The sequence below is a fragment of the Lithobates pipiens genome, unplaced genomic scaffold (assembly GCF_037356315.1).
Source record: "Lithobates pipiens isolate NorthernLeopardFrog02 unplaced genomic scaffold, aLitPip1_a1.2 Scaffold_28, whole genome shotgun sequence".
Taxonomy (NCBI): Eukaryota; Metazoa; Chordata; class Amphibia; order Anura; family Ranidae; genus Lithobates; species Lithobates pipiens.
Window position 1 is genome coordinate 154,856,566 of NW_027507789.1, and position 27,914 is coordinate 154,884,479.

The 27,914-nt window shown below is 44.7% G+C and overlaps 1 protein-coding gene across 1 annotated transcript in view; it reads left to right on the forward strand.

Annotated features, from left to right (window-relative positions):
- The window catches only part of TBX21 (T-box transcription factor 21), a 141,689-nt gene that overhangs the window by 105,898 nt on the left and 7,877 nt on the right, over positions 1-27,914 (forward strand). Inside the window, exon 4 of the mRNA XM_077459726.1 lies at positions 24,194-24,340. Within this exon, the coding sequence (XP_077315852.1) occupies positions 24,194-24,340 (147 nt within the window). The remainder of the gene's footprint in view (positions 1-24,193; positions 24,341-27,914) is intronic.

Consider the following 27,914-nt stretch of genomic DNA (forward strand, 5'->3'; position numbering starts at 1 on the left):
CCATGGTTATAGGTCTGACCAGTTTTTATAATGGTCAGAAATATACCAATATAGGAATATAGCAACGTAGGAATTGTTCCAAGGACTGGTTGACTTGTTCTGCGGCCCCATTAGACTGCGGGTGATACAGAGGAGAAAGCAAGCTGAATTCCCAACTGTGCACAAAAGGCTCGCCAGAACCAGGACACAAACTGACTACCCCTGTCCGAGACAATCACCTTGGGTAGCCCATGTAAGCAAAAGATCTCCCGAGCAAAAATGGAACCCAGCTCCTTAGAAGTGGGCAACTTCTTAAGTGGAATACAATGAGGCATTTTCAAGAACTGATCAACCACCATAAGGGTAACTGTGTTGCCCTGGGAGTTGGGTAACTCCACAATGAAGTCCATAGACAGGTGGGTCCAGGGCCTCTCTCCATTGGGTATGGGTTGTAGGAGGCCCACTGGAAGGTGTCGTGGAGTCTTACTCTGAGCGCACATGGAACATGGAACAGGCAGCTATGAAGGCGGTTACATCAGCACGTAGACTAGGCCACCAGAGTTGTTGGGAAATGGCCCAAAAGAGTTGATTCTTACCAGGGTGGCCAGCAGCCTTGGGAGAATGGTAAGTCTGGAGCACGGCAGGATGGAGAATCTCTGGGACAAAGCAGCAGTCACAAGGTTTCTCAGGAGGAGCATGGACCTGAACAGCAAACTTTGTCACCCAAAGCAGTGAGACTGGTGTGAACAGTAGCCAGAATACGATCAGGAGGAATCACAGGAACTGGAACCGATTCCATCCTGGAAGTGGAGGAAAATTGTTGTGACAAGGCATCAGCCCTTACATTCCTGGAACCGGGTAAGAATGAGACAATGTAATTGAAACTAGACAAGAAAAGAGCCCATTGCGCCCTTCTGGGAGAGACAAGCTTCAGACAAGAATGTGAGATTCTTGTGGTCAGTAGGAATGAGAATCAGCACAGTGGTACCTTTGAGGAGATGTCTTCATTCTTTCAGGGTTAAATAATCGCTAACAGCTCTCTGTAACCAATCTCGTAATTGCACTCTGTAGGTGACAATTTCTTGGAAAAGTAGCCACAAGAATGCATAGTGCTCTCAGAGGTAGGACATTGAGACAGAAGGGTGCCAACTCCAGTCTCAAAAGCATTAACCTCAAGGATAAAAGATAACGTAGGATCAGGATGTGCTAACACAGGAGCAGAAACAAAGGCAGCCTTGAGACTCTAAAAGGCCTTACTGGACTCCAGAGACCAACTCTGTTGGTTACCGTCCTTTCTAGTCATATCAGTCAGGGGCTTGACCAGAGACGAGAAGTTACGAATAAACTTCCAAATATAGTTGGCAAAGCCAAGAAAACGCTGCAGAGGACGTAAACCCATGGGTCAGGGCCACTGTAGGACTGCTGAAAGTTTCTCTGGGTCACAAACTGTGGTCATATTGGTACCAGAGGACCCAATATCTTGTCCTGTTTTAAATTTGGAGGATACTTGTTAACCCCTTCCCGCCGAGCGTACGCAGATCTGCGTACTCGGCTTCCGGGGGGTATACCGGGATGATGCCCGCACCTGCAGGCATCATCCCGGTACCGTTTTTTACAGCGGGCGATTGGCTTTCCAGCCATAACAACCGATGCGGCTAAAAGCCGCTCGGCTGTTATGCCGGAGGAGCGGGAGGGGACGTCCCCCCCTCCCGCCGCCTCTCGCCGCTGTTACCGGTGCTCCCGCTCGATCGGGAGCACCGATTAGCGATCCGTCGGCTCTGGCTGCTGGGGAGGAACTGGAACGAAGCCGTAATCGGCTTCGTTCCAGTCTCCTCATCGTAAACACGGAAGCGACGTCATGACGTCACTTCCCGTTTACTCGGCTGCCAATGGCGCCGGTTTTAAAAAAATATCCGGTATTCAGAAACGCCGTTTTCGGCGATCTGAATACATTGAAGTGTAAAGGAGGGGTGGGGGGTCTTTTAGACCCCCGATCCCTCCATAAAGAGTACCTGTCACCACCTATTACTGTCACAAGGGATGTTTACATTCCTTGTGCCAGCAATAAAAGTGATCAAATTTTTTTTTTTTTTTTTAAAACAATTTAGTCATTTTAAAATAAATAAAATAAATAAAAAAATAAAAAAAAATTTTCAAAGCGCCCGCCGTCCCCGCGAGCTTGCGAAGCAAAGAAAACGCATACGGAAGTCGCGCCCGCGTATATAAACGGTGTTCAAATCACACATGTGAGCTATCGCCGCGATCGTCAGAGCGAGAGCAATAATTCTAGCAGTAGACCTCCTCTGTAACGCTAACCTGGTAACCGTAAAAATTTTTTAAAGCGTCGCCTATTGAGATTTTTAGGTACCGTACTTTGTCGTCAATCTACAAGTGCGCGCAATTATAAAGTGTGACATGTTTGGTATCTATTTACTCGGCATAACATTATCTTTCACATTACGCAAAAAAATTGGGCTAATTTTACTGTTTTGTTTTTTTTTATTCATGAAAGTGTCCCTTTTCCCAAAAAGTTGCGTTTAAAACACCACTGCGCAAATACCGTGTGACATAAAATATTGCAACAATCGCCGTTTTATTCTCTAGAGCCTCTGCTAAAAAAATATATATAATGTTTGGGGGTTCCAAGTAATTTTCTAGCAAAAAATATGGATTTTAACTTGTAAACACCAAATTCCAAAAATAGGCTTAGTCATGAAAGGGTTAAAGGTGGTGCATGAAATCAGTAAAACCAAGGCCCAAGAATTGCTGACTTTTTTTCTGGTCTAATGTGATTACAGACATAGCCAACTTTCAGTCATGTGTTACCTGCCAGCAGTTTGGCGACTAAACTTTCACAGGGCTCCACTACAAGCCTGTAATTGATGAATTCTTAAAGTAGGTGGTGAATATGGTTGGGCTGCTATCCATCTACAGCAGTTAAGACAAACAATACATCCTGTTAGTAGTGGACTATGCCACCCATTACCCAGAGGCTGTGGCACTATCCTCCCCCAGGGCCATGGCTTCTGTCCGTTAGAAATCATGGGGTACAGCCTACCCGACCCTGAAATTACAAAAAATAAAATTTTTACAATTATTTTTACAATTTTTAAAAGTTTTTTTTATTGACAAATTTAACAATTATTTTTTACAATTAAATACAATTGTTTTTTTTTTAACAATGCTCTTATGGGGGGGAGGGATGCTGTCATCTTACCTTTGAGACAGAAAAAGGAATTGAGGAATTGAGTCTTTTGTGTTTAGTTCCTTTCTCTGTAGCCTTAGCTGCACTGAGGATAAATAAACAGGAGACAGGGGCTCCTGTTCATTCATAAATTAAAGCACAGTTTACTATGCTCAGTTATCAATGGACACAGGAGTGATCAGTACAGATCACTCACTGTGTCCAATTCAGAAAAGGAAGGGGCTGGTAAATTACATATTTACAGACCCCTTTATCTACTCTCCATCCACCTTTGCACCCGCAACAGCTGGTGGGAGAGGAAAGCCGTCATCACTGCAGGGGGACCCAGGCACACAGGGGGAATCAGATGTGGGCAGCACAGGGAGGAGTATCAGTGTGGCAGGACAGCAATTACAGAATGATGTTCTGTATCTGTGTCTCTCCCTCTAGCAGCTGAAAGCTGAGGAGGGAGAGGGGAGAAACTGACTTTCAGCTGCTAGAGGGAGAGACACAGACACAGTGCATTGTTCTATAATTGCCCTCCTGTCCTGCCGCACCGATCCCCCTGCTGTCTGGGCCCCTTGTGTGCCCGGGCTCCTGCAGGAGGCCCAGTGGTAACTCCTATCGGCGGCCCTTCCCAGGGCGACAAGGTACTTTTTTGGAATACTTATGAGCATAGGATACCCTGTTCCTCAGTGGACAGTTTACATTGACCTGATACAAGTTTTTATCAGGAAAATACAGATGACACATATCAAGGCTAGTCCTTACCACCCACAAATGACCAGCATGTACAAGCGTTTCAATGAGATTTTGAAATGCTGGGGACATTTGTGGAGTTGCAGAGAAAGGGCTCTAAATAATAATTGTGTAATGTTCACCAGCTGTCTGCCTACAGAGAAGTAACCCAGGAGTTTACGGGTTTTTTCCCTTTTGAAACCTCATAAGGAAGGTGAACGTGACCCTTAGCACTAACCTGAGAGACCTGGAAGGGCAAGATTGTTAACATTGAGGCTTCTGTGGTATTAAGGTTCTGGGGTAAAATGGAGAACGTAGTTGGGATTATATAGGAGAACATAATCCCATTGGCCATTCAAAAACACTGGTATGAGTGCAATGCCAGAGATCAATTGTAAGATGTAGATTCTGCTCCCTATGTGGCAGGATAATCTATGGGCAGCATTAGAGGAACCATATCCAAAGTGCCTGAACAATGTAACTTATATGATACGTTTGGAGAAGAATGTAGAAGACAGAATACATTCAATATAAACATCCTCAAAACACACCATGAAAGAACACACATATAATTTGCAGCCAACCTAAACAGGAAAAGACATACCCATTGTTAGACTTGTTAGCTGCCATTTAGGAGTTAGAAACAAACCTCAAGATTAATTCAGACCTTTTATCCACACAGAAAATCAGCTACTGGAGGTGTTTGTGGCACACTGTGACCCTTTCACAGGGAAATCTTGCTTTTTACAATAGGGAGACCAGAAATCCCTGGTTTCCGGGGACAGTCCCCGGATTGAGGCCCCGTGCCAAGGCTATCCCCGGGTTTTGTACCCGGATTGGATTTGAACAGGGACTGGGGCAATTTCAAAGACAGTGCAGAATAAAAAATAAAAAATCAGAATTACGCACCTCCGCTCTGCCACTCCTACCAGCTTAGGGGGGTGTATTTTTTTCCATTATCTGTGCCCCTTTCTGATGATCATGTCCTGGTCGGAGCAGAGGGAATATTTCTTCAGTTTCAGGCGCATGCCCATTCAGCTCTGCTCGTATGTTCTTCTGACTTGGCTCAAGTCCCACGAGAATGGCCAGCCGCCTGCCTGCTTAGCTCCTTGCCTTCTCTGGCAGAGTGATCTTCCTCCGCTCCCCACCCCGTAGTAGCTGGGGCCTGGAGAGTAAGACTTGACACGCTGTGAGGTGGGCGGCTGCGGCAATGGGCAGAGAGTGACTGATTGGCGCCATTACCAGGACAAAAAACAAAATGTCCCCGGATTTCATTTTAAAAATCTGGTCACCTTATTTTACAAGGTAGTCACAAAGGGCATTCTCCAGTAGAACAGTCTGCCTACTATATCTCACTGGAGGTGCAGACAGATATGAGAAATTGAGGGGATGCTGCAGTTAGGGGTGATTCAAAAGTACCAAAGTAGTCCTAGTCCCCAAAAAGGATTTGATGACCAGGTTCTGCACAGATTACATAAAGCTGAAAGCCATTACTACTACTACTGATACCTACCACATGTCCAGGGTTAGGCTGGTGGTGCCCTGCTATCTAACAATCATCAGGGACCTGATCAGAGGTACTGGCTACTGGTACTGGCGAATTTCCTGCCGGCTACGTTGGGGCCCTTTAAAATCACTGGCGTGCGATGATGGAAATTAGCCAATAGGTGGCATTCAACAGCAATATATTATACAGGTTGGGCTCAGCAGATATGTAAATTCTTTTATGGTGCAAATAGTAGGGCAATCCCAGATGTAGGAAGTTATATGGCAATAGCAGTCAGATAGGGAGCAAGAACGAAGTCAGCAATCTGGAATATGGGCTTATGCTTCATGGATAGCTCTGTCAGCCATATAGCAACATGTAGCAACAGGTGTTATACTTCTCCGAATATAGAATGGCAGTGGGTAGGAATGGCTTGTTAATGGGCTAAAAGGAGTTAACGAGCGGTTGTAACTGAAATATGGGTGAGAAACCCTCTCACCGGATTCCTTTTTTGGCAGTCTTCTGGTAGCAATAGGTGTACTGTACCTAAGGGAGGGAAAGTGACAGCTGATGTGATGACTCTTACAGCGATTTTGGGTAAAGGTGTCTCAAGTCACCGATAGTGCTGCAGTCCCTCTCCAGTTCAGCCTCCGGGTTCTAGAGTCCAGCAAATCCAGCACAGCAACCCACAATCTGGGCATAGTACAGCTCCCCTGGATCCGCTCCATTGGCCACGCTTCCCCAACTGCCTGGACTCTTCCCCAGAGATTTCCTCTATCGGACCCCTCCTGCTCCCAGGTGTCTATGGGCATTGTAGTTGTGGCCCAGTGATGGTTAGGCCTCATGCACACTGGACGTTAAAAACGCCAGTAGCTCTGCAGTGAGTTTTTCAACTTTTTTCAAAATTTTTGCAATAGCGTTTTTTAGTGTTTATTAGTGTTTTTTAGTATTTTTTTTTCAATGGATCAAAAATGTTAAAAAAACATTTTGAGTATTTATTAACGTTTATCAGCGTTAGAGTGTTTTTACAGCTGAAAAACGTCTCTTAGAATCCACTATTTTTTGGGGTTTTTTTTACTGCTTTAAAATCGCCACTGTCCAAAACTGCTGATAACAGCCTATATGTGCATGGACACATAGGATGACATGATGGAGAGTTTAATGACTGTAGAAAAAAACGTCTACAGCCAAAAACAGCTGCTGTTAAAACGTCAAGAAACGTTCAAGTGTGAAACTGTGCATGAGGCCTTATAGTTGAAATCCTTCTCCTAGACGACATCTCTTCGGTCATCCCAAGACCTCCTGCTCTCTAGCTCCCTTGTCACCTCCTCCCTAGCTCGCCTCCAGGATTTCTCCAGAGCTTCTCCCATCCTTTGGAACTCCCTACCCCAATCTGTCCGACTGTCCCCTAATCTATCCATCTTTAGCTGATCCCTGAAAACCCTTCTCTTCAAAGAAGTCTATCCTGCTTCTAACTAACACTGTTTTACTTCCTCCATCATCTCATCCCCCACAGCTATTACCTTTTGTATCAATTGCCCCTTCCTTTTAGGATTGTAAGCTCTAACGAGCAGGGCCCTCTGATTCCTTTTGTACCAAATTGTAATGTAACTGTAATGTCTGCCCTCATGTTGTAAAGCGCTGAGCAAACTGTTGGTGCTATATAAAACCTGTATAATAATAACATAATAATAATACATCTCCCAGATTGCATCTGTGATAAGGCTTAACTGCCATCGCCATCTTGTGGACAAAGAAAGATTTGCAATCAGTAACATTGCCCAGTGTTACAGCTGCATTCATTTTTTCCCCTTTTATTTTCATCTGGTAATCCAGGCAGTAACCCACTTCCTGTGTTTGGATGCCCCCACTCTGGATGGAGGAGAAACAAAGACACCTTTGGACAGCAGCATTGTCAATCTGAGGAGAGGGTAGTATTAGATGCATTAGCAGATTTAGTTGGACTTGTGTAACCATGCCCCCATAGGGGTTGCTGATTACTGTGGTTCACCTGACACCCTGCCTCCAGACTGTGCTCACTCATCAACACGTCACTTCCTCCCGACTGTGCTCACTCACCAACGTGTCACTTCCTCCCGACTGTGCTCACTCAGAACAACACGTCACTTCCTCCCGACTGTGCTCACTCACCAACGCGTCACTTCCTCCCGACTGTGCTCACTCACCAACACATCACTTCCTCTAGACTGTGCTCACTCACCAACATGTCGCTTCCTCCCGACTGTGCTCACTCACCAACATGTCGCTTCCTTCCGACTGTGCTCACTCACCAACACGTCGCTTCCTCCCGACTATGCTCACTCACCAACACGTTGCTTCCTCCCGACTGTGCTCACTCACCAACACGTCACTTCCTCCATTCTGTGCTCACTTACCAACATGTCACTTCCTCCATTCTGTGCTCACTCACCAACACGTCACTTCCTCCAGACTGTGCTAACTCACCAACACGTCGCTTCCTCCAGACTGTGCTCACTCACCAACGCGTCACTTCCTCCCGACTGTGCTCACTCACCAACACATCACTTCCTCTAGACTGTGCTCACTCACCAACACGTCGCTTCCTCCCGACTGTGCTCACTCACCAACATGTCGCTTCCTCCCGACTGTGCTCACTCACCAACATGTCACTTCCTCCTGACTGTGCTCACTCACCAACACGTCGCTTCCTCCCGACTGTGCTCACTCACCAACATGTCACTTCCTCCTGACTGTGCTCACTCACCAACACGTCGCTTCCTCCCGACTGTGCTCACTCACCAACACGTCGCTTCCTCCCGACTGTGCTCACTCACCAACACGTCGCTTCCTCCCGACTGTGCTCACTCACCAACACGTTGCTTCCTCCCGACTGTGCTCACTCACCAACATGTCACTTCCTCCATTCTGTGCTCACTCACCAACACGTCACTTCCTCCAGACTGTGCTAACTCACCAACACGTCACTTCCTCCAGACTGTGCTAACTCACCAACACGTCGCTTCCTCCAGACTGTGTTTACTCACCAACACGTCACTTCCTCCAGACTGTGCTCACTCACCAACACGTTGCTTCCTCTCGACTGTGCTCACTCACCAACATGTCACTTCCTCCAGACTGTGCTCACTCACCAACATGTCACTTCCTCCAGACTGTGCTCACTCACCAACACGTCACTTCCTCCAGACTGTGCTCACTCACCAACACGTCACTTCCTCCAGACTGTGCTCACTCACCAACACGTCGCTTCCTCTCGACTGTGCTCACTCACCAACATGTCACTTCCTCCAGACTGTGCTCACTCACCAACACGTCACTTCCTCCAGACTGTGCTCATTCACCAACACGTCACTTGCTGCAACCAGTTGTCCTCCCTGGAGTCTCTTAGCAGTGTTCTCTCCCACTGTCCTCTACTTGCTCTCTCATGTTCCTCTCTTTCTAGGATGTCTTCTCTCCTCCCAGATGCACCCAAGCCCCAGCCCAGGGTCTCCCCCCCCCACCTCCTCCCCGACTGGGGAGCTCCATGTGGGCCCCGACAGCCTCCACATTCTCTCGCTCCAGCTCTTCCACCTGACAACTCCTCCCCAGCTAGGCTGACTCTGGGTATTTGAGGAGGCCTGCCCCCTGCCAATCCAGATTGGGGATTGGTCTGAGGCTCCCTAAGACACCCCAGACAGCTCCACCTCTCCTCTCCTCTCCTCCTCTCTTTCCAGATCTTTCAAGCAGACTCTAGAAAGAAGAGGGAGGTCCAAGTGATATTGCCTGTGAGTCTCCAGCTGCTACCCTGAGCCACTCCCAGCCCAGATTGAAAACAAACAGGCCTAGCAACCAGCTAGGCCTGCCTATTCTTCCTCCAGAAAATCCTCACTCTAGCACCTATCTAACTAGAGGGTGCTATATTTGATTAACAAATTAAATCAGAATTTCAGCTAACACTTTAGAAGCAGAAGAAACAACAGTTTTTTTTCTTTAAGGATAAAATAATAAAAGCTGAACATTATAAGCACCCCTGTCAGTGGTAAATGGTTTGTCTGAACCCTTGAACTGCCACTTTAAATATAACCCAATGAACTGCAAAGGATTTTATATGTGACCTGTCCTGTGTGCACAATAACAGAATGTATTTTAAAAATAATAATGTGAAAAATGTAGGTTTCATAAGCATTTGCATAAATATTGCACAACATACAAAACTGAGAGATTTTTATTGTTTAGGTCCTATGTTTTTCTAAAATTCATCTGCCAAGTTTTTCTTCTTTTAAGTAGAACATTTTTGGGCGGCTATGAAAGTGACACTAAACTCTGGTTGATAAATGATCTATTCAATTATGTATTCTCATAAAAGTCCCTTCTATTGCTCTCCGTTTCGTTCAAATACTCCAATTTTTTTTTTTTGCTGCTGTGATGTGACTTCCTGTTAGCCCTTGTACACACGATCGGACATTCCGACAACCAAATCCGTCGGATTTTGTCCAACGGATTTTGTCTGAAACTGTTGCATACACACAGTTGGACAAAGTTGTCAGAAAATCCGATTGTACTTAACGTGATGACGTTATTTCATTAGGACAGGACTACGTTGAGGCTAGTAGCCAATAGGTTTGGTCTAGGAATTTGATCTGAGCATGCGTGGCACTTTGTCCGATCGGAATTCTCTACACATGATCGGACAAAGTCCGATCGGATCATATTGTCGGAAAATTTTATAGCCCAGCTGGAAAACTTGGTGCGTCTGATACTCCGATGGAAACAGTCCGATGTATCCCACACACTGTCGGATTATCCGACAACACGGTCCTATCGGACATTGTCCATTGGAATGTCCGAACGTGTGTACAAGGGCTTAGAGGGTGGTTACGTTCATTCTCCATGACGCCACTGTATGTAATCACTGCCTCTTGTTCACTCCTGGCATGGACTACAGAGAATGGACAATGGGATTTGCAGTGTGCATACAGCAGTGCATATGACTGAAACTAGCAAACACTGCTCATTCTGAACAAATGCAAGTGAAGGGGGAAAAGGAGAGGTTTAAAAATAGATTACAGGGCCATTAAGTAGTGAATTTGTATGAATTATTTTTGGACAATAAGTACTTGAAGCAGCTTGATCATTTCTACAGATCATTTTTGGAAATTTGGCACTGCGCTACTTTAAACACTTCCGATCTGCGCTATAGTCAAATGACGGCTACAGCGCGGACCTACGATGTCCTCTCCTTTGCACGGTCCCCGCGCGCGCTGTAATCACTCAGTCAATGAGACTTGGGTCATCACAGATCGGAGTGAGGGGTCGATCCCGGCTCCTTTCCACGTCATCAGCTGTCAGCCAATGACAGCTGGTCACGTGATGTAAACAGAAGATCAATAATCTTTTTTTTTTTCTCCTCACGCTGACAGCATGAGGGAAAAAAAAGCCAATCACCGACTTCTGTGCAAGGGACATCAGTCCTGAACAGGAAGAGGCGGAGCTGTCTCATCTGTGCCAACCAATACCGCCTGCCAGTGCCACAAATCAGTGCCCACCAGTGCATAACAGTCCCAGCAATCAGTGCCACCTATCAATGCCCATGAGTGCCACCTATCAATGCCCACCAGTGGCGCCAATGAGTGCCTCATCAGTGCCACCTAGCAGTGCTGCCTATCAGTGTCACCTACAGTGGTGTGAAAAAGTGTTTGCCCCCTTCCTCATTTCCTGTTCCTTTGCATGTTTGTCACACTTAGGCCGCGTACACACGCGCGGACTGTTTGCCCAACCTTGTTCGTCAAACAGTTTCGGCAAACAGTCCGCTCAAAATTTGCATGAGCGGACTTGCCCACACACGAGCGGACTGTTTGAGCGAACTGTTTGCCAAACAGTTCGCTCAACTTTTGAAATGAACGGACTCGCCCACGTAAGGAGGAGGCAAATCCGCCCATTTCGAGCGCGTGTACAGGTAGGCGGGGCCCGCGAAGGAGACGTCGCGGGCTCTGCCGCCTGGAATGGGCTTAAAGGGGAACCCCAACGCCGAAAAAAATCGGCGTGGGGGTTCCCCCAAAGTCCACACCAGACCCTTGTCCGAGCACGCTACCCGGCCGGCCAGGAAAGGGGGGCGAGCGAGCGCGCCCCCCCTCCTGAGCCGTACCAGGCCGCGTGCCCTCAACATGGGGGGTGCCTTGGGGAAGGGGGGGCCGCACGGCCCCCCCACCCCAAAGCACCTTGTCCCCATGTTGATGAGGACAAGGGCCTCTTCCCGACAACCCTGGCCGTTGGTTGTCGGGGTCTGCGGGCGGGGGGCTTATCGGAATCCGGGAGCCCCCTTTAAGAAGGGGGCCCCCGGATACCGGCCCCCCACCCTATGTGAATGAGTATGGGGTACAATGTACCCCTACCCATTCACCTGTGAAATAAAGTACAAAAAAAAACACAACACAGGGAAAAAATATTTTATTGCACAGCTCCGGGGGTCTTCCGTCTTCGGGGGTCTTCTCGCCGGACTCCTCCGCTATCTGTGTGTAGCTCTTTTACTAGCGGAGGAGTCCGGCTTTCTTCCTCCCCGCCGCCGGCCTCTTCTCCCGACTTCGGGGGTCTTGTCCCCCTCTTCGGTTCTTCTGCCGGGCCACCGCGCCTTCTTGTAGCTCTTTTGCAGGCGGTGGCCCGGTCTTCTGTCGCCGCTGCCTTCCGTTCTTCTGTCGCCGCCTTCGGTTCTTCTGCCGGGCCACCGCGCCTTCTTGTAGCTCTTTTACAGGCGGTGGCCCGGTCTTCTGTCGCCGCTGTCGTCGCCGCCGCCTTCCGTTCTTGTTCTTCTTCTTGTTCTTCTTCTTCTTCTCCTGGAGATGTTGACTCGACGAGCTCTCCGGCCGGAATGCCAGAGCCGCGCTGTGCGGTCACTTATATAGTGACAATGGGGCGGTGTCACATGGTATATGTCACATGGGTTGGTCACATGGGTTGATGTCACATGGGGACTATGACATCGTAAGGGGGCGGGGTCACCATGTGACCAACCCATGTGACATATACCATGTGACACCGCCCCATTGTCACTATATAAGTGGCAGCGGAGCGTGTCCCTGGCATTCCGGCCGGAGAGCTCGTCGAGTCAACATCTCCAGGAGAAGAAGAACAAGAAGAAGAACAAGAAGAAGAACAAGAACGGAAGGCGGCGGCGGCGGCGACGACAGCGGCGACAGAAGACCGGGCCACCGCCTGTAAAAGAGCTACAAGAAGGCGCGGTGGCCCGGCAGAAGAACCGAAGGCGGCGACAGAAGAACGGAAGGCAGCGGCGACAGAAGACCGGGCCACCGCCTGCAAAAGAGCTACAAGAAGGCGCGGTGGCCCGGCAGAAGAACCGAAGAGGGGGACAAGACCCCCGAAGTCGGGAGAAGAGGCCGGCGGCGGGGAGGAAGAAAGCCGGACTCCTCCGCTAGTAAAAGAGCTACACACAGATAGCGGAGGAGTCCGGCGAGAAGACCCCCGAAGACGGAAGACCCCCGGAGCTGTGCAATAAAATATTTTTTCCCTGTGTTGTGTTTTTTTTTGTACTTTATTTCACAGGTGAATGGGTAGGGGTACATTGTACCCCATACTCATTCACATAGGGTGGGGGGCCGGTATCCGGGGGCCCCCTTCTTAAAGGGGGCTCCCGGATTCCGATAAGCCCCCCGCCCGCAGACCCCGACAACCAACGGCCAGGGTTGTCGGGAAGAGGCCCTTGTCCTCATCAACATGGGGACAAGGTGCTTTGGGGTGGGGGGGCCGCGCGGCCCCCCCTTCCCCAAGGCACCCCCCCATGTTGAGGGCACGCGGCCTGGTACGGCTCAGGAGGGGGGGCGCGCTCGCTCGCCCTCCTTTCCTGGCCGGCCGGGTAGCGTGCTCGGACAAGGGTCTGGTGTGGACTTTGGGGGAACCCCCACGCCGATTTTTTTCGGCGTTGGGGTTCCCCTTTAAGCCCATTCCAGGCGGCGGAGCCCGCGACGTCTCCTTCGCGGGCCCCGCCTACCTGTACACGCGCTCGAAATGGGCGGACTTTCCGAGCGGGAACAGTCCGCTCATTTCGAAAGTACAGCGGACAGGCCCACACACGGGCGGACTGTTCGCTCAAACACAGTTTCAGCGGACAGTTTTTCGGAATTTCCGAAAGACTTTGTCCGTCCAACTGTCCGCTGAAACTGTCTGCTGAAAGCCCACACACGAGCGGACTGTCCGCCCAAACACTGTTCAGCGGACAAGGTTGGGCGAACAGTCCGCCCGTGTGTACGCGGCCTTAAGTGTTTCGGAACATCAAACCAATTTAAACAATAGTCAAGGACAACACAAGTAAACACAAAATGCAATTTGTAAATGAAGGTGTTTATTATTAAAGGTGAAAAAAAATCCAAACCATCATGGCCCTGTGTGAAAAAGTGATTGCCCCCCTTGTTAAAACATACTATAACTGTGGTTGTCCACACCTGAGTTCAATTTCTCTAGCCACACCCAGGCCTAATTATTGCCACACCTGTTCACAATCAAGGCATCACTTAAATAGGAGCTGCTTGACACAGTAAGGTCCACCAGAAGATCCTTAAAAGCTACACATCATGCCGAGACCCAAAGAAATTCAGGAACAATTGAGAAAGAAAGTAATTGAGATCTATCAGTCTGGAAAGGGTTATAAAGCCATTTCCAAAGCTTTGGGAATCCAGCGAACCACAGTGAGAGCCATTATCCACAAATGGCGAAGACATGGAACAGTGGTGAACCTTCCCAGGAGTGGCCGGCTGCCCAAAATTACCCCAAGAGCGCAGCGACGACTCATCCAAGAAGTCACAAAAGACCCCACAACAACGTCCAAGGAACTGCAGGCCTCACTTGCCTCAGTTAAGGTCAGCGTTCATGCCTCCACCATCAGGAAAAGACTGGGCAAAAATGGCCTGCATGGCAGAGTTCCAAGGAGAAAACCACTGCTGAGCAAAAAGAAAATCAAAGCTCATCTCAATTTCTCCACAACACATCTTGATGATCCCCAAGACTTTTGGGACAACATTCTGTGGACCGATGAGACAAAAGTGGAACTCTTTGGAAGGTGTGTGTCCAAGTATATCTGGCGTAGAAGGAACACTGCATTTCATAAAAAGAACATTATACCAACAGTAAAATATGGTGGTGGTATTGTGATGGTCTGGGGCTGTTTTGCTGCTTCAGGACCTGGAAGACTTGCCGTGATAAAAGGAACTATGAATTCTGCTGTCTACCAAGAGATCCTGAAGGAGAATGTCCGACCATCTGTTCGTGTACTCAAGCTGAAACGAACTTGGGTTCTGCAGCAGGACAATGATCCTAAACACACCAGCAAGTCCACCACCGAATGGCTGAAGAAAAACAAAATGAAGACTTTGGAGTGGCCTAGCCAAAGTACTGACCTGAATCCTATTGAGATGTTGTGGTATGACCTTAAAAAGGCCGTTCATGCTCGAAAACCCTCTAATGTAACTGAATTAGGACAATTCTGCAAAGATGAGTGGGCCAAAATTCCTCCAGGACGCTGTAAAAGCCTCATTGCACGTTATCGCAAACGCTTGGTTGCAGTTGTTGCTGCTAAGGGTGGCCCAACCAGTTATTAGGTTTAGGGGGCAATCACTTTTTCACACAGGGCCATGATGGTTTGGATTTTTTTTCACCTTTAATAATAAACACCTTCATTTACAAATTGCATTTTGTGTTTACTTGTGTTGTCCTTGACTATTGTTTAAATTGGTTTGATGTTCCGAAACACTTAAGTGTGACAAACATGCAAAGGAACAGGAAATGAGGAAGGGGGCAAACACTTTTTCACACCACTGTACCAGTGCCGATCAGTACCCATCACTGCCACCCATCAGTGCCAATCAATGCCGCCCATCAGTGCCCATCACTGCCACCCATCATTGCCAATCACTGCCACCCATCAGTGCCAATCACTGCCACCTATCAATGCCCTTCAGTGCCACCCATCAGTGCGCACCAGTGCCGCCTCATCAGTGCCCATCAATGGAGCCTCATTAGCATACATCAATGAAGGAGAAAAAATGACCTGTTTGCAAAAAATTTTAACAAAATATAAAACTGTTTTGTATTTTTTTTTTAATTACGGTCTTTTTAAATTTTGTTAACAAAAAATAAAAACCCCAGAGGTGATTAAAGTGGAGGGCCACCCTGAAAAACAAAAGTACATAAAAAATTAGCAAAAAATCAGCAAAAAAAAAATGAAAAACATTTTTTTTAAAACTTATCAGAAATGCCTGTTGCTGGGCATATCATCTGCCCCTTCCTCCTCCGCGGTGATATTCTGTCTTCTCTCCTCCGTGCGGCGTCTTCTGGGTAATGGGTCGCGCTGTGTTCTGGGAACTGTGTGTCCCAGAACACAGCGTGCCCCATTCACAAAGTGCTGCGCGACTCGCGCATGCGGAGTAGGAAATGGGCAATGAAGCCGCAAGGCTCCACTGCCTGTTTCCCTTAGTTGAAATGGTGGCGCCGGGACCCGAGAGCCGAGGGATGGGTCCGAGGACGGCCGACATCGCGGGCGCCCTGGACAGGTAAGTCTTCTTATTAAAAGTCAGCAGCTACAGTGTTTGCAGCTGCTGACTTTAAAAATTTTTTTTTTAAAGTTGGCCCTCCTCTTTAAATACCACCAAAAGAAAGCTCTATTTGTGTGAAAAAAATTATAAAAATTTCATTTGGGTACAGTGTTGTATGACCGCACAATTGTCATTCAAAGTGTGAGAGCGCTGAAAGCTGAAAATTGGTCTCAACAGGAAGGGGTTTAAGCGGCCAGTAAGCAAGTGGATAAGACCCCTTTCACAATGGAGGTGTTTTTCAGGTGCTTTAGCGCTAAAAATAGCACCTATAAAGCGTCTGAAAAATGCCTCATTTGCAGTCCCAGTGTGAAAGGTGTGCTGGCAGGACGTTAAAAAAGTTCTGCAAGCAGCTTCTTTGGGGCGCTTTAGGAGTGATGTATACACCACTCCTAAAGCGCCACTGCCCATTGAAATAAATGGGCAGCGCCTGCAAAGTGCCTCCACAGTGGCGCTTTGCAGGCACTTTTAACTCTTTATTCGGCCACTAGCGAGGTGCTTTTAGCCCCCGCTAGCGGCCGAAAAGCACCTCTAAAACAATGGTAAAGCACCACTAAAACTAGTGACGCTTTACCACTAATGTGCCCACGCTCTCATTGTAAAAGGGCTCTTACTGGCAATTGTGCGGTTGTGCAACGCTGTACCCAAACAAAATTGACGTCCTTTTTTCCCCACAAATAGAGCTCTCTTTTGGTGGTATTTGATCACCTCTGAGGTTTTTAGTTTTTGCGCTATAAACAAAAAAAGAGCGACAATTTTGAAAAAATGTTTTTTACTTTTTGCTAAAAAACATATCCAATAAAAAAAATATATAAAATTTAATTTCTTCATCAGTTTAGGCCAATATGTTTTCTGCTACATATTTTTGGTAAAAAATCCCAATAAGCATCTATTGATTGGTTTATAGTTATTAGTTGAAAGTTATGGCGTCTACAAACTACGGGATATTTTTCTGCCATTTTTTTTTTTCAACTAGTAATGACGGCGATCGGGATTTTTTTTGCGGCGCCAAAATCTGACACTAACTGACACTTTTTGGGGACCAGTGACACTAATACAGTGATCAGTGCTAAAAAAATGCACTGTAACTGTACTAAAGACACTGGCAGGGAAAGGATTAACGTCAGGGGCGATTAAAGGTTTAAATGTGCTTAGACTGGGGGAAAAGAAAGATCTGTGTTCCTGCTTAGCAGAAACACAAGATCTCCATCTTCCCTTCTGACAGAAAGGTGATCTGCCTTGTTTACATAGGCAGACTGCCGCTCTGCCTCTCTCAGGAGAGAGTGACGGGTGTCGGCAAACCGGACCTTCTGATTGACTCCCGCTATGTCCAATTATAGTGGGAGCAGCTCGCGCCCAGACCAAGAAGAAGCTGAGACGTACAGGTATGTGATTTTGAGCTAACGCAGTAAAAGTACATGGGGCAGTCTGGAAGCCGTTAAACAAACTCAATATTTCCCAAAGCTGGAAATGTTCTTTATCTGAAAATTGCCTAATTGTTGGTACTTGATCACCTTTTTATTTTTTATAAACAAACAAAAAAAGAGCAACAATTTTGAAAAAAATAAAACAATATTTTTTTACTTTATGCTATAATACATATGCAAAAAAAAAAAAAAAAAAAATATATATATATATATATATATATTCATCCTGTATTCACCATGTATTTTGCTATATATTTTTGGTAAAAAAAAAAAATCGCAATAAGTGGTGTACATTGATTGGTTTGCGCATAAGTTATCTCATCTACAAATTATAGGGAAGATTTATGGACTTTTTTTTAAATGTTTTTACTGGTAATGGGGGCAATCTGTGATTTTTAGCAGGACTGTGACATTGCGGTAGACAAATCTGACCCTAAGTGACACTTTTTGCACTGATCAATGTATAAATGGCACTGGCAGGGAAGGGGTTAACACTAGGGGGCGATCAAGGGGTTAAATGTGTTCCCTGAGTGTGTTCTAACTGTTTGGGGGATGGGCTCACTGGGACAACAAATAGATCGCTGTTCTTGATCACTGGGAACAGCAGATCTCCATGATGTCTTCTGTCAGAAGGGGAATCCGCCTTTTTTACATATTCCCGGGTCTGCCTCTGTGTACCGCGATCACGGGTCGCTGGCAGACATCAAGTCCTCGGGACCTGCAGACACGCTCCCGCGGCATGCAGCAGGCATGTGTATGCCCACAGTGTCACATGCACGGACTGCCGTACGGGTACGGCGGTTTGCACAATCGAGCCTACCTGCCATTGTATATATACAGTGGCTGGTCAGCAAGGGGTTAAGCTGTCAATCACAGGCTGTGTGTTGGAGCTCTCCTCCCCTGCCACCATTTTTCTCTTGGCGTCAAGAAAACCTGTCAGGAGAGGCTCATGCTGATAGCAGAGGAACGAGGCAGCAGACAGAAATGACACTTAGTGCTCTGGATCTAGACAAGTACATAATATAGAGGCACTGTATATGCTTTGTTTGTATTTCATGTCTGAGGTTTACAAACACTCTATTGCAATCCTTGCATTAAGGTAAAAAAATGTTTAGGCATCAGTATCAGATTAAATATATATTCCCGCACTACTGTACAGTATAGCGTTTTAACTGCTGCAAGCACCAAAAAGGGTCAATAACCGCATATAAAAAATATATAAAATAAATGGTGCTGTGCTGTTATTAAGGTAAATTAGTAAAGCAAAATAAAATGAATACCAACTAGTCGATATATGTTAAAATGTCCAAACAATGAAGAATTCAATAAAGTGCTAAAGGTAGTAGTATGCACATGAAAAAATTGTGCAAAATAGATAAATAAACCACAGTCTTATGCAATGAAAAGGTTAATAGAGTGCTGTATTACCTCTTCAGCTGAGTGCAGGTATAACGTATAAGGTGTCCTTTTTTGTGCAAACAAAATACAATGTGCAAAGTGCAAAGCGACTTCTCCTCTTTTGTGCAGCACACTTCTGTGTAGGATGGCCTCTTACCTTACAGCTGTAAGGTAACAGCATATACAGTGGTGTGAAAAAGTGTTTGCCCCCTTCCTCATTTCCTGTTCCTTTGCATGTTTGTCACACTTAAGTGTTTCGGAACATCAAACCAATTTAAACAATAGTCAAGGACAACACAAGTAAACACAAAATGCAATTTGTAAATGAAGGTGTTTATTATTAAAGGTGAAAAAAAATCCAAACCATCATGGCCCTGTGTGAAAAAGTGATTGCCCCCTAAACCTAATAACTGGTTGGGCCACCCTTAGCAGCAACAACTGCAACCAAGCGTTTGCGATAACGTGCAATGAGGCTTTTACAGCGTCCTGGAGGAATTTTGGCCCACTCATCTTTGCAGAATTGTCCTAATTCAGTTACATTAGTGGGTTTTCGAGCATGAACGGCCTTTTTAAGGTCATACCACAACATCTCAATAGGATTCAGGTCAGGACTTTGGCTAGGCCACTCCAAAGTCTTCATTTTGTTTTTCTTCAGCCATTCGGTGGTGGACTTGCTGGTGTGTTTAGGATCATTGTCCTGCTGCAGAACCCAAGTTCATTTCAGCTTGAGTACACGAACAGATGGTCGGACATTCTCCTTCAGGATCTCTTGGTAGACAGCAGAATTCATAGTTCCTTTTATCACGGCAAGTCTTCCAGGTCCTGAAGCAGCAAAACAGCCCCAGACCATCACACTACCACCACCATATTTTACTGTTGGTATAAAGTTCTTTTTATGAAATGCAGTGTTCCTTCTATGCCAGATATACTTGGACACACACCTTCCAAAGAGTTCCACTTTTGTCTCATCGGTCCACAGAATGTTGTCCCAAAAATCTTGGGGATCATCAAGATGTGTTGTGGAGAAATTGAGACGAGCTTTGATGTTCTTTTTGCTCAGCAGTGGTTTTCTCCTTGGAACTCTGCCATGCAGGCCATTTTTGCCCAGTCTTTTCCTGATGGTGGAGGCATGAACGCTGACCTTAACTGAGGCAAGTGAGGCCTGCAGTTCCTTGGACGTTGTTGTGGGGTCTTTTGTGACCTCTTGGATGAGTCGTCGCTGCGCTCTTGGGGTAATTTTGGGCGGCCGGCCACTCCTGGGAAGGTTCACCACTGTTCCATGTCTTCGCCATTTGTGGATAATGGCTCTCACTGTGGTTCGCTGGATTCCCAAAGCTTTGGAAATGGCTTTATAACCCTTTCCAGACTGATAGATCTCAATTACTTTCTTTCTCAATTGTTCCTGAATTTCTTTGGGTCTCGGCATGATGTGTAGCTTTTAAGGATCTTCTGGTGGACCTTACTGTGTCAAGCAGCTCCTATTTAAGTGATGCCTTGATTGTGAACAGGTGTGGCAATAATCAGGCCTGGGTGTGGCTAGAGAAATTGAACTCAGGTGTGGACAACCACAGTTATAGTATGTTTTAACAAGGGGGGCAATCACTTTTTCACACAGGGCCATGATGGTTTGGATTTTTTTTCTCCTTTAATAATAAAAACCTTAATTTACAAATTGCATTTTGTGTTTACTTGTGTTGTCCTTGACTATTGTTTAAATTGGTTTGATGTTCCGAAACACTTAAGTGTGACAAACATGCAAAGGAACAGGAAATGAGGAAGGGGGCAAACACTTTTTCACACCACTGTATATGTACTAGTAGAAATCAGTGGTGTTCACAGTGCTGGCTTCTTATATCCTGATGACATGCTCTCAGTATAGTGGCGCAGATCTGTCTCTTTAAAGCCGGTATTAGCAGTAATATTTCTCTCCCAACGGGTGTATGTATAATATAGAGGAAGAAGAAGGGGGATTCCAGATAGTGTAGTATTTTCAATCCAATATTTTTATGTTTTAAAACAGCTAAAAGTACTCACATTTCTTTACAAGTTAAAAGTCAATACACCACGAGCTTGTACGCTGACGTCACTTCCGATGCCTGTCCGTCCCAATGCGAATCGTCGCGATCACATGACTTCATCAGGACTGGCACTGGAGGTGTCTTTAAATAGGCTAAAGCATTGAACCAACTGAGCGGCCATTTTCTTGTGGCTCAATAATAGGGAAGTGATGTAGAGGCCATGTTTAGGTGGATTTTCCTACATAGCAAATATCCCGGCCATTTTCTAGTGGTCTTCTACTGTGGTACAGCTTTACAGCCATGTTTTGCTAGATTTTATAAAAATAGTAAAATTCATTTTAAAAGGTTAAAAAACTGTAGAAAAAGACTATAGAAAATCTGGAGAACCTAACGATCCATCCATCCCAACCACGATACTACCTGCCTGGAGTTTGCATGTTCTCCCTGTGCCTGCGTGGATTTCCTCCAGGTACTCCGGTTTCCTCCCACACTCCAAAGACATGCAGGTAGGTTAATTGGCTTCTGACCAAAATTGGCCTTAGTATATGAATGGGGACCTTAGATTGTGGGCTCTTTGAGGGTAGGGACCAATGTGAGTGTGCAATGTACAGGGATAGGGGTAGACACTCACTCAGGTTGAACTGGATGGACTGGTGTCTTTATTCAACCTTACTAACTATGAAACTATGAAACTATACAGAAGACCGTTCCAGAGGCTTATATAGATTTAAATGTATTAAATGGAGTTATGTGGATTTTACGAAAAAACGGCACTACAGGCTGTGAGTTTAAACATTAGGGTGAGGGGGGCAGCGGAGCGGACGTCATTGGACACTACAGAAATAGATGACACAATAAAATCTATTATATAGCAGGGGTAACATTAATCAACATTATTAGGTGTAGAAATAAGAATATATTGATAAAGTGTATGATAGTAATAAATAGGGTATCGAACGAAGTATAAAAAGACGAAGAGGGGATGCACATTGAGAAACAAATCTTGCACCTGAATACAGATATTAAAAGTCACTAAGAAAACAATTAAGATCAAATTCAATATTGAGTCCTCGGGGTGAAAAAGTGTCCAATATAAAAATCCATTTTGAATTAAGGTGGCTCAAAGTCCCCACCAGTGTTTATTATATGGTTCTATCCCCCAACATTTTAAATGAGTGGCATAAGAGAAAATGCTTACACTGTGCTTATCATATAATTTAAGGATATTTTGCACATGTTCTTTGATGCGTACTTTTAGGGGTCTTATAGTGCATCTTATGTATTGCAGCCCACAGCTGCATTCCAAGGCATAGACAGCCCCTTCTGTGTTACAACATATGAAGTCTTTGACCTCATAAGTGTTCCCTGTGCTCGTAGTTGTAAAGCTGTGTTTCTTTTCTTTTGAAAGTTTCGTTTTCATACATGCAAAGCAACGTTTGCAAGGATGGAAACCTTTTCCCGTGAAGAATGTCAGTGCTCTTGTTAGTGGGTCTAGTACACTTCTTACAATCTTATCTCGCATCGTCTGCGCTCTTTTGTATACAAATCTGGGATTAGTAGGTAGCACATCTTGTAACTGTCTATCAGCCAATAGTATATGCCAATGTCGTTTTATGATTATTTCTATTTTTTTGTATTGGATATTATAGTGGAAAATAATTGGCACTGTATCTGTTGGTAACTCCTGTTTCTTTTTGTCTTTAATCAATTCATTACAGTTCATCTCAGCTACTTCTATTATTTTTCTTTTCACAAATTGGCTGTCATAGTCTTTCTTGGTAAATCCTATGTCCCATATTTTCAGCCTGAGCCAGAAAATCGCTTTTGTTGGTACAATTTTATCTCAGGTGCATTAATTGGCATTTAGGGATGTTATAGAGCCAGTTTCTGTGGTGACAACTTTCTAGTGGGAGATAATGTTTCTGTCTACGTTCTTAAAATGCGTTTTTGAAATGAATTTATGTTCTTCTTGCATGATTTCCAAATCAAGCAATGATATATTCTTTTCGCTGATATCCCAGGAAGGTCTGATATTTCTATAATTTTATTAAAATTTCGTATAAAGAGGACCAAATGGTTCCGATCTCCTTTCCATAGAATGAAAATGTCATCGATATATCTTCTGTATATGACTAATTCTCCAGGTGTATTCATAAAGACATTTTCCTCTTCCCACTGTGACGTAAACAGGCCTGATACACTGGGAGCAATTTTTTCTCCCATAGCAACTCCTGTTTGTTGGTGGTAATAGTTCCAGAAATAACTGTTCTTCAGACAAAAGTCCAGACATTTAATGAGATATTTTCTTTGGACGCAAGGTAACATAGTGTGTACTCTTAACCCCCATTTGACAGCTTTGCAAGCTTGGTGATAAAATATCAAGAAAATGGCTGCTCAACTGGTTCAATGCTTTAGCCTATTTAAAGACACCTCTTACCAATTCTTGTTTATTACATTCAGCTGTCAGCGGGGAAGCCTGAGAGCTGATGATTCATCAGTTGTTAAGGACGAGGTCGCTGGCTTCTTGGCCCTGCTCCCTAACAAATAGCTAACATGGTTTGTTAAAGAGTAAAAAATGCAGAACGTGCCTGAAACCTGCATCAACTGCATAGATGTGGACTAATGCCGTGTACACACGACCGCACTTTCCGGCAGACTAGGTCTGACGGTCTTCCCGACAGACTTTCGGCGGAGGTCCGACTGACTTTCTGAACGAACGGACTTTGCCACACATGACCGGACTAAGTTTGTTCGAAAGTCCGTTCGTTTTGAACATGATGATGTAAATGATGACGTAAATGGGACTAAACAAGGAAGTTCAATAGCCAGTAGCCAATAGCTGCCCTTGCGTCGTATCTGGTCTGCCCGACTAGCACACAGACGAATGGTTTTCCCGATTTTTAGTCCGTCGATCTTGAGTCCATCGGATAGATTTGAAACATGTTTTATTTCTAGGTCCGACTTTTGGGTAAAAAAAAGTCCACTGGAGCCCACACACGATCGAATTGTCCGATGGATTCCGGTCCGCCGGACCAAGTCTGCTGGAAAGTCCAATCATGTGTACGCGGAATTAGGATTAAAGGGGGTTGACAATGTTGTCTTTATTTTAATTATACGGTGGTCCGAGAGTGTCTATCCTGTTTTTAGTGTGTGCTTCAATAACCTTTTTGTGATTTTGTATTTATCCCTTCGTTATTTTTGTTCTGGTCCCCCCACCACTAACAGCAGTGACATGCTGAAGAAGAGTTTACACACACAGCTCTTCATTTGTTTTATTCTTCCACATAATAATCACTGTTAAAATACTGAGGACTCCATGAATAGTATGTCTTCCCTCAAGAGAGTTAATAATTGGATGGAAAAATGACATTTATTTTCTCATTTGGCAGATGGTGGTACTGCAGTCCCTTCACAAGTATCAACCACGTCTGAATGTGACACGAGTGATGGAATCTGGAGTTGTGGAGAACCACAGTCACACCTTCACCTTCCTAGAGACCCAGTTCATAGCCGTCACAGCTTATCAAAATGCTGAAGTGAGTACAGATCTAATGTTGGGACATGTATAACAGAATGTCTTAAAGTGGTTGTAAACCCTAATTGTTTTTTTTTTTTTCCTAAATGAAAAAAGATGTTATACTTGCCTGCTATGTACTGTACCATGGTTTTGCACAGAGCGGCTCCTTACAGCCTGATCTGGGGTGCCCCCAGCTCTTTCTCCTCTTCCCCTTCTCTGAGTACCCACATAGCAAGCTGCTTGCGGGTGAAGTCTCAAGCCAGGCTGTGTACGTCCATAGGCACACACTGTGCGGCTCGCCCCGCCCCTGCTTCCTCCTCACAGCATTTGATTGATAGCAGAATGAGCCAATGTCCACCACTTCCGTCAAAACCTCCTGTGAATATTGAGAGGCGCTGCTGCAGACAGGACAGTGCTGCTGATCAAGAGAGACTCAGCCACAGTGGCATTGCTGGGGGGTGGCTACTGGGGCTATAGCCCCGAATCTGGGGAGCATAGCCCTAAATCTCTTACCTAGGGTTGGCTCTGGGCTCCATATGTATATGTATGTATGTATGTATGTATGTGTATATATATACATACATACACACACACACACACACACACACACACACACACACACACACACACACACACACACCCATGTATTATATACATGTGTATGCCTGCCCAAGCGTATGACTTTCTTTACTTCACTGCTATGGGCTCTAGCCCCAGATCTTTTGTAGACCTAGCAAACCCCCTTCTCAGCCAACCAGCCCATAGTAAAAAAATAAGTTGTTTGTTCGATGTTAAATACCAGGGTTATTTTCTTTTTAACTACAACCAATTCTCTTTCAGATACAAGCAGTCCTGAGGGTGGATTCGACGCAGGATCACTTTTAGAAGTAGCGGGAGGTTTTCCCCTTCATCCCACCGCTTCCCAGTCGTTCCCAGGCTTACCTGACCCATCAGTGAAGCCCGGGAGCGATCCAATGCTGGCAGTACCTGGGTACGGACAAGAGTGAGGCCAAGACACCGGCCACTCCTCTCTTTACCCTTAGAGGCCAGAGCAACATATGTCGTCACTTCCAGGCCATAGTAAATCTTTTTTTTTTTTTTTTTTAGAGCTAAAGTAAAAAAAAAAAGTTTTATTTTTTCATTTGCTTTTAAAAGTAAAGGAGAGATTTGGGGTCTATTGGACCCCAGATCTCTCAATAAAGAGGATCTGTCATTCTTATTTCTACTACAATGGTTGTTTAAATAATAAACAATAAAAGTTATTTAAAAAATAAATAAAAATAAAGGGACAGTGTAAAAATAAAAAATAAAAGGTAAAATAAATAAGAAAAAAAAAGTAAAGCGACCCTTCCTTCCGTGCTTGCATGCAGAAGTGAACGCATGCGTAAGTCATGCAAGCGTATGTAAACAGTGTTCAAACTACACATGTGAGGTACTGCTGTGAACGTTAGAGGAAGAGCAATAATTCTAGCGCAAGATTTCCTCTGTAACTCTATACAGGTATTTTTAAAGTGTCATCTATGGAAATTATTAAGTATCGTCATTTATCACCATTCCACGAGCATGCGCATCTTTGACATGTTAGGTATCTATTTACTCTGCATAACATCATCTTTCGCATTACACAAAAAATTGGATAAATATTATGTTTTATGGCTCTCGGGGGCCGCTGTGATTGGACATAGCGAGATCCAATCAGTGGGTCCAGCGGCCACGATGACTGCTAGGACCCACCGGTTGTTCATAGGAAAGGCAGAACGGTGGTCTGCCTATGTAAACAAGGCAGACTGCTGTTCTGTCACAGAGAGAACAAAGGTGTCTCTCTTCCTGCAGTCAGTCCATCCCCGCAAACAGCTAGAAAGCACTCCATAGGAACACATTTAACCCTTTGATTGCCCCTGATGTTAACTCCTTCCCTGCCAGTGTCATTTATACAGTGACAGCACTTTTTTTTACCACTGATCACTTTATTGGTATCACTGATCCCCAAAAAGTGTCACTTAGTGTCAGCTTTTCCACCGCAATGTCGCAGTCCCGCTAAAAATCGATCTCTGCCATTACTAGTAAAAACAATAAAAAAATTAAATAAAAAGTCCATAAATCTATTCCATAGTTTGCGAACGCTATAACTTTTGCTATATTTTCTATATACGCTTATTGGGATTCTTTTTACCAAAAATATGAAGCAGAATACATATTGGCCTAAATTGATGATGAAATTCGATTTTTTTTTTTATTTTATTGGATATGTTTTATTGCAGAAAGTAAAAAATATCATGTAAAAGAATACTTATGCGCTTCTCTGTGTGTAAATTACAAAATGTAATCAAATTCACTTTTTTGCACATTTTTTGTATATTTGAAGAGACTATTTTTTTACAACACTTTTTTGCACTAGACATTTTTTATGAATTCTTTATTCATCATTGCACTTTAATGTTTATTTACACATTTTTGAGTATTTGCACATTTATATTATTATCTCCTGATATGTATTTTTTCATTAAATGTTTATTGATTATTGCGATATTACACATATAGCACTGCTTCATCATATACATTGTAAGTAAAAAAAAAAAAAAAAAAATGTTTAGTTTTTTTCAAAATTGTCGTTTTTTTGTTTATAGTGCAAAAACTAAAAATCGCAGAGGTGATCAAATACCAAAAGAAAGCTCTATTTGTAGGAAAACGGACATCAAGTTTTATTTGGGTACAGTGTCGCACAACCGCGCAATTGTCAGTTCAATTAACGCAGTGCTGTATCGCAAAAAATGGGCCGGTCATTAGTGGGGGGAACCTTCTGGGGCTGAAATGGTAGTGTATTTTTTTTCCCCCCAAAAAAATTGTTTTACATAATTTTCTAGCATAAAATACTGATTTAAACTTTTCAACAATTTTTTTTTAGAGAATAAAGTTTTATCAGGCTTTCAATAAACGAGTTACAGAGTCACAGTGTGCTATCAACTTCACAGATATCATTCGTAAAACAAGTGCACAGTACAAACAGCAGAGTCATGCACTTGTTGCAGTCGGATTTTCAGACGGAAAATGTTCGATGGGAGCTAGGCTCCATCTGACATTTTCCATCGGAAATTTCCGTCACACAAATTTTGAGATCTGGTTCTCAAATTTTCCGACAACAAAATCCGATCGTGTGTGCACAATTCCGATGCACAAAGTTCCACGCATGCTCGGAATCAAGCAGAAGAGCCGCTCTGGCTATTGAACTTCATTTTTCTCGGCTCGCTTTACGCGTTGTAGTCACCGCGTTCTTGACGTTCACAATTTCAGACCAATTTGTGTAACCATGTGTATGCAAGACAAGTTTGAGCCAACATCCGGCAGAAAAAAATCCATGGATTTTGTTGTCGGAATGTCCGATCAATGTCCGATTGTGTGTACAGGGCATTAGCAAATCCAGAGTTCTGAGAGTGTGTTACATAAATATTGGCTCTACCTACATCTTACAGTACAGGAATAAAAGAACTTATTTGAGTCTGGACTTGCTATAAATCCCTCACTCTTCATCTGAAACATTGAGTATATCAAACAGTAGACAAAATAATGAAAGCATATCGTGGGAGGAGGAGCTT